Source organism: Daldinia decipiens (genome assembly GCF_022478715.1).
Source record: "Daldinia decipiens strain CBS 113046 unplaced genomic scaffold F4813scaffold_12, whole genome shotgun sequence".
Lineage (NCBI taxonomy): Eukaryota > Fungi > Ascomycota > Sordariomycetes > Xylariales > Hypoxylaceae > Daldinia > Daldinia decipiens.
Genome location: NW_026054555.1, coordinates 385,107 through 392,876, shown reverse-complemented (window position 1 = coordinate 392,876; position 7,770 = coordinate 385,107). Strand labels below are relative to the sequence as shown.

Sequence of the window (7,770 nt, the reverse complement as noted above, 5' to 3'; positions counted from 1 at the left end):
AGTAGAGGTGAAAGTCCCACATCCGTACATTGGTGGCGGGAGCGAGAAGAAGTAAATTGGGTGATGCAGCATTATCTTGCATTCTACTCGGCAAGTGTAACAACAAGGGCCAGAATATCAATCACAATGTGGCTACACCTATCCACCCAAGCCAGCGAGGGGTGGCAGAACAAACAGCAGAGAGGGAAGAGGCATGGAATCTCTTCCGTATAGCGGAAAGAATGTATCAGGTAGTACCATTCCAACCACCACGAGGGTACTCGGGCCTACCATCGGGTATCATAGCAGACCCCTCTAAAGTGATGGATAAAAAAAAAACGAGGAGGGAGACGCGTAGGGAGCGCTGCCGACTCGTCAGAAACGCGCTTGCGCTTCAAGTTGAACCTGCATGGCCGAGTTCGATTCTGCCTGCAAGCCCAAGTTGCACCGTGTTGACACGGAAGAAAGTGATAATAAGCTATGCCGCCGCTTTATGCACTTGTCAATATTTGGCGACGGCTATAGGCTTGATAATTCGATATTGTGCTTTAGGTATGCTGGTATCGACCTGTGCCGTTGTTTTCTAGCTCAATATACCTCCCAATATACCTATTCGGTCTACAGTATCCGTGATTCACTAAGCGCCGAGACATCGGGGCGATATCGATGTCATAGCCAACTCCTGTAAAGCACCGAATGCTTGTATTGTAGGAGGCGATTAGATACTGTAGGTAGGTATGTATTCCTTTTTGAGGCTCCGGGAGATCGACACCCTTTGGGGTATTTGATATTGCAGATCGTCCAATAGTTCGGGTTGTGTACATACATATGCATATTAGTGCTTCGCGAGACTGAGCAATCGGTTTGCGGGTTTTAATTGTAATCCCGCCCCGGGCTTGCTAGTGAAGAAAAAAAGAAGAATGGAGGTTGTGAACGAGGGTCTTGGCTTTTGAAGCCGTATCAAGCATCAAGCATCAAGCATCAAGCAGCGGCTGGGCGGACCGGCCTTGAAACATGCGGGAATAGTGTATACGTCTCCGAATTAACAGCCTATAGGGGTAGCGTAGGGGTAGCGTAGGGGTAGCGCATACATAATAGCAAAGAGAACTGAGATCACTTCTCATACGGCTATGTGCACTTGATCGGGAAGAGATATCATACCCACGGAGCATACCAAGTCAACTAACTAGGTACCATAGAGGGTAGCCCTCGATTGATGCAGCAACGGAATAGGGAGCAAGCAGCGATGAAGGAGGGTGGGTTAGAGTGGATTGGAAAGGAAAGGGAGAGAAGAGACGGGAAAGGGGGGCTCGGGCTCCGGAGCCCAACCCCTGCTTTCACCGTCCCGGCGGTCTTTTAAAGACCTGCGCCCCCACGGCAAATCTATCCACTGAGGCTGAAACCCACAGGGCCCGGAGCGTATCCGCTGCTCAGGTTTGCATTTATTTACAGTCAAGATCCCGAAAATGGGCATTCTCGAACTAAACACTAATGCAGCTTTCAAAATCGACTTGGAATCGACTTGGAATAGGCTTGAGATCGAGAGGCTGTTGAAGCCAAGCAAGTCTGGACTGCAGAGCGAGGCCGCCACTAATCTTGGAAGACGTGAGAACCCGTTCTATGTTATGTGATATTGGCTTGGTCTATTTAGACGGTGAAAGAACTTGATTCTCCGGGATTCGAAGACTCGGATTCTCCGTAGACGTAGAGACGTAAGAGATGTGGAGATATAGAATTGTGCAAAGAATAATTCTAGCTCGTAATGGCTCGTAATGGCTCGTAAATATGTTAAGCGTAATTGGCGAGAATTCGGAATTCTATGCTGGAGATCGACATTGCGTCCTGCAGGTCCATAAAGTCCAGCGGTGCCAACCTCACGGAACCGGACCTAATTGATCGCCTCCCGCAACACAGTGGAAAGATAATTGCCGACAGCCGTAGCAACTTTGTAACCTCTCGACTTTGGTTCGAGGGACCCAAAGTCTGGGGTTCACGTCAATATTCGCTGAGCATCAGCGCAATACAACATTCGTCAGTGTACGTTTTTAGAAATATGGAGGTCGTGGTCGCTAGACGCATTTTCTATCTGCAGTATGTCAATATTCCGAAGACTTCGCCTATTGTTGTCTGCTGCCAAAATTATTATTCCAAGGCAAAGCGCCGGGGAAATACATGGCTGATGGAGTTTGAAGCTCTCGTTTACTTTTTTATGTATTTATTTCCTTCTTTCTTATTCACGGGAACCGGATGTTTCGTTCCTAATTGACTTGAATAAAGCAAAGTATGGAGATTAGTACGGGATGTGCGAGGCAACACATTTCGACTAACATTTTATCTGACAAGTCGTAGAATTCGTATATTCGTATAAGAGTTGTATACAAGTCGAAATGAGAAATGAGCGGTTGGCTGAGATAGCCTACTGAAAATATGGGTACCCCCCATGAATGAATATAGCTACCGTATGCTGTTAGAAGCATAAGTACCTAACGCAAAGATACGCAAAGATACGCAATCCGTCTGCACTCTGTAAGTGCAACTGCATGGATATCTATCGGTACCTTTAATCGGTACCTTTAATCGGTACCTTTAATCGGTACCTTTAATCGGTACCTTTAATCGGTACCCCAGATAAGCAAGAGCATATGCAGATCAAGCTTTCCCCCCCCCAGCCTTATTGCTTCCTAGAATATCCAAATATAGTGCGCCATCCCCTAAAAGGCACTTCTAAATCAATAAATCCGTAAAGGCCACAAGGATGAATATGCGAGCACCCTTTAATATTGCTTCTCGCTTGCCTTAGGTACACAGGTATTTTGTACGCGTTTAATTCGTTTAATTCGTTTAATTCGCCGACGATCCGATTGCACCGCCACGAAAATCTAATTACCTACTTTACCAAGTAAAAGAAATGTGGGAAAACTCCTTTTATTCGTTTTATATGAGTACCTACCTACCTAGATAAGGGGTAAAAGTAAAACTGGAACTGCTTGGATTAAACTGGACAATAATTTTTGTGTTTGTTTATGCAGCGCCTAATACGATGCGCGTCATCGGCGGTTCCCACGCTTTCTCATCTGCCAATACATCCATACCTACATACATCCGTACATACATCCATACATTGCATACATTTTAAAATAGGAGTTTTGGGTCTTGGGAAGCGGTCCCGACAATAGGGGAGGGAGGGGCCGAACTAAACACCATCGAATTCCCGAGAGCTTGCGGACTTTCCATTTACCGCCCTTCTCTTAGAGGGCTCTATTAGGTACTTTTGTAGCCTACCTAAGCAGTTAAGAGGAAATTGCCGTTCGATACGAAGCCTCGAATTCTGCAATCAGCTCACATCATGCACATTAAAAGAACTACTAATAACAGTTTTCTCTTGGGTTCTTGGGTTCTCGGGTTTTTCTTAGACTGTCAGACTGGCAGACCGGGGCTGGGCATGGCTTTAAAATATAGACACGGCATGCTAACCCAGTTAAGATCTCTTAACCTGAACCCATGAAAACATCCCATCTTCTGGTTGGCTGCCTGGCTTCCAGGTCCTGAACAACGGGGGGTTCGGGGTTACATATAACCGGCTCTCATATCCAATACCTAAACGCTGTTGTGGTAATTTCAGGAAGGTATCTATGTATCAAAACTACCACGTCAAGCCCCTGAGCTATTTTCGGCTTCAGATTGTCACGTTATCTCCAGAACGGTTGGATAACTCGTCACTTATGTAGAGTCGTCACTTAGAGTCTACCAAGTCACAATACTAAGTCAACAACGACAGCATCGTCATATCATCATATCGACCTTTATCTATGCACTATCAGAGACATGCCGCTGAGTAGATCTCAGACAGCATGGCATTATCTCCTTTTACCCAACAAGCGGGCTAGAAACCCCTCCACAACATGCAGGCGCCATCTTGAGAAGGTTAGTCCCTCGTATCCAAAATGTGACGAAGCCGGGTCCCATCGTGGCCAGCGGAGCCGCTAAGGAAGCCCAGCCCTGCATCTCCTTGATGGGCATACTTCCTAATTGGCTAAGAGTAGGGCTAGACACCGTTGTCGACAGGCTGTCAGCTCCCCAATTCGTACATACCGACAAGCTTACTTTGTAAGGTTATGATATTCGATCCAAGTTAGGATCAGACTTCCCCCTGTTTTTCTGTGCGAAATATCCGCTAGCATCCCCTTAGTCTGCGCCACAACGATAGTTAATCTCGTATGCTGGCACAGCACAGTCAGCTCCTGACTCTCTCTCGCACCGCGTGGTCAAACGACAAGATGCCGTATTACCTAGATGAAGTAATAGTTACACGCCAGTTCGGCATCTAAACGTACCACCTCTGACCGCAATGACTCTCAACCCAAGGGTAGGTATAGAAGCGTGCACGGCTAATTCCCGAATTCCATAGGACCGGGGTACGATGTGTAGGCTTTCTCATCCATACCTACATGCACCATACTACGTCGTAGTCGGTAACTCACTCCACAAAGGGCTCTAGAAGACTATGAATGGACCCGCAACTGGTCGAGTGGCCGAAGAGGGTATATAACCTGGTAGGCGCCTCAATGGCAGCTTGGCTTAGGCTCTGCTTCCTTAACGGTCTCGATCGTCTGTCACTCGTTATATTTCCTATAGTCGTCGTGTATATTGTAGATATATACGGTTACTATTCGCAACCATGAAGGTCTCTGTCGCTCTTTTTGTATCTGCCGTATCGGCCGCGTCGATCCCGTCCGTCCAGCAAGGTCTACCGCTCGACACTTTCGGACAGGTCCATTCGATTTCCATCGAGGATGCTATTGCCAAGATCGATCTCCTCGGAACTAACTTCGGCGCTCTGCCGATCTCGACCAAGGCCAAGGAGATCCTCCAGGATGTCTTCGGCGGCGGTGCCAACGACGAGAAGATGAGCACCGCGAGCGTCGCCAGCACCGCCGCCAACGGTGACTGCGCCAACCCGGCCATCCGCTACGAGTGGGACAACTACTCTGCCTCGGACAAGCAGGCCTTCGTCGATGCTATCCAGTGCTTGATCAAGAAGCCTGCCTCGGGCAAGTTTGCCCCCGCGAAGAACCGGTACGAGGATTTCGTGCGCCTGCACCAGTCGTACTCGCCCAACATCCACAGCCCGTCTACGACTAAGCAGACGCACAAGTTCCTGCTGTGGCACCGGTACTACGTGTGGGCTTTCGAGCAGGTTCTCCGCGACGAGTGCGGTTTCAACAGGGCGATGCCGTGGTGGGACGAGAAGAAGTGGGCTGGAAAGTTCGCCCAGGCGACTATCTTCACTAACCAGTACTTCGGGAACCTGCCCGGTCCCAACAACGGTGCTGCTGTCTGTATCAACAGCGGAAAGTTCGCCGGCCTGCAGCTAAGTCTCGGACCCGGCATGGCCACCGAGAACCCTCACTGTCTCCAGCGTGCCGTCAACGAGCAGAGCACTGCTCAGGCCGGTATCGACTCCTGGAACGCCTGCATGTCGCGAACTTCGTACCCTGACTTCCACAGTTGCGTTGAATTCACGTGAGTTTATTTCCCATCTTTTGAACATAATCTAGTTTCTAACATTGTATACAGTTTCCACGCTCAAGGCCACAACGGTGTTGGCGGTCTGATGGCCGATGCCATCGCCTCGCCCGGCGACCCAGCTTTCTTCATGCACCATTTGTTCGTAGACTACGCATTCCGCAAGTGGCAGATCGACGACGTGTCGCGACGCACCAGCATCAGCGGGTGCGCCGACAGCGCCAACTGCTCGCCGCTAACCATGGACACCATGGTCTACATCGGCAACATCTGCGGCTCCAAGTGCCCCGACCTCAAGGTCCGCGATCTCCTCAACACCCTGCAGGGCCACTTCTGCTACCGCTACGACTACTAAGCGTGTAGCTTTTTCCTTTCCCCGTGATATAAAAACACCACCCACTGTACCTAGAAAACACTGCCATGGCTTAGACGAGGGGTCGGCGCGTGCCGGACGCAATTAAGATACCATCCAACTACCACTAACAATACACATCTACCTGACTCACATATATAGAAACTAATACTATTGTAATTAGACAAATCTACCTCTAATGTTCAATAGCATGACTCCCTCGCGCTACTGACTCGACGTGACACAATACCTTCGTAGACTGTCTAAACGACTGAATTCCTGTATGTAGCCGTACTAGTTTATCGTACATGACATATGGCCCCGATAGCCTACGTAGTAACCTAACCTAGGCATGTTGCGCTGAATTAATCTACAGAGTCCCGATCGCGAGAATAGGAAGGATGGCGCGAACAAGCAAAGCTACCTAGCCTACGTAACATATCTGCGTAACTCCCTAGGTAAGGTAGGTATGTAGAGTCGTACCGAGTATAGGTCTGGTCCACGAACAACACATCTATGTACAACGTGAAGTCCTAAATCGCGCGCTGCATTCGTTGTCTAGATCTTTTCGGTCATGGGATGCGAGGGCTACCTTGCCTACCTATTTTTAGAGCAGCCTTACACAGCGTCATGTATGAGGTATGTATACATGCTTGCTTGCTTCCTACATACCGCCGTATTAGGCATGTATATAATAGTTACCTATCAGGATTACAACTCAGGGTTTCTATTCCCCAAAGTTACAAATTTACTATCCTGTGCCGATCTAGTTTCACGGTTATTAAGATTGTCGATCTATCGTTTTTTCATGCTTTTCTATGTAAGTTTCTTCTTCTTCTTTTTTTTTTGCTCATTAATGGAAGGGCCCTTGGCTAATCCTACTCGTATGTTTTGGAATTATACTTGCTTTTGGCGGCTCGATGCCTCCTCTCGTATTACTCTTAGTGTATGTATGTCTATGCAGTAAGCACAAGATAAAAGAGAGCGCCTACTTGTGTGTGCGTGCCGTCTCGGCACTCGCCCCTTCGTAAAGACGGTTTACCGCTAGACGAAAAAATAGGTCCGACGCCATCTCTTGGTGGTCATCTCGACATTAACCAAGTGTCTTGGCCTCAAACGGATCAGGCGGATATCTGAATGACGTTCTGAAAGCCTCGAGTTTCCCGTATTTAAAAGAGGATGGCATACTAGATGCTAGCGTCGACCCATTAAGCGAAATCGTCGACCAAACCGGTATATTCCCGTGACTTTGATATGAAGTCGAAGAGGTCATCTGACATGATAGCTCAACAGCTTAACAGCTTTGAGTTTTCTTGAAAGAACAGCTCTGTTGCTACCCCGCCCTGTTTGTCACGTACCCACCGACGTTGAGCTATGTCGAGCTCAAGCTTAATGATCATATGTAGAACCTTCGCTGAAGCTTCTGATTGGTCAATTGCTTAGAATTATAACTTTTAGGTGGAGGGACGGGTCGTCCCATGCTGCTTTAGATGGGTTTCTAGACGAAGGGAGGGCGCAGCTCATCCCAAAGTTATCCTTGACCATCAACCCAAAGTCTAACCCAATCAGGCATATGTGGACCATTTTACACCATAATAGTACTAGGAGTCTACAGCTCATCCCAAAGTCATCCTTAACCATCAACCCAAAATCTAACCCGATTTGGCAAAAGCTGAGGCTTTGGATCCAACATTTTAATTGGTTACATTTAACAAAATCCGCTTTAGGGTAAGCTTTATACGACTTTAAGGTAAGTTTTTAACGTTTTTAATTATTAAAATAAAGTTAAATGTTTTATAATTATAATATATTATAACTATTAAATTCTTTATATTATAACGTTAAATATTTAAGTTTTTAACGTATTTTATTGTTGGGATAACGGTCATGTGACCTCGTCACATGACCAGGGT

At 47.4% G+C, this 7,770-nt stretch overlaps 1 protein-coding gene across 1 annotated transcript; it reads left to right on the top strand.

The window, feature by feature from the left end:
- Positions 1-4,657: 4,657 nt before the first annotated feature.
- Positions 4,658-5,860, top strand: F4813DRAFT_388444 (Di-copper centre-containing protein; the record flags this gene model as incomplete). Its single annotated transcript, XM_049246703.1, has 2 exons — positions 4,658-5,502; positions 5,557-5,860. 2 exons carry the CDS (start codon positions 4,658-4,660, stop codon positions 5,858-5,860), a joined length of 1,149 nt encoding a protein of 382 aa, XP_049100642.1.
- Positions 5,861-7,770: the final 1,910 nt, after the last annotated feature.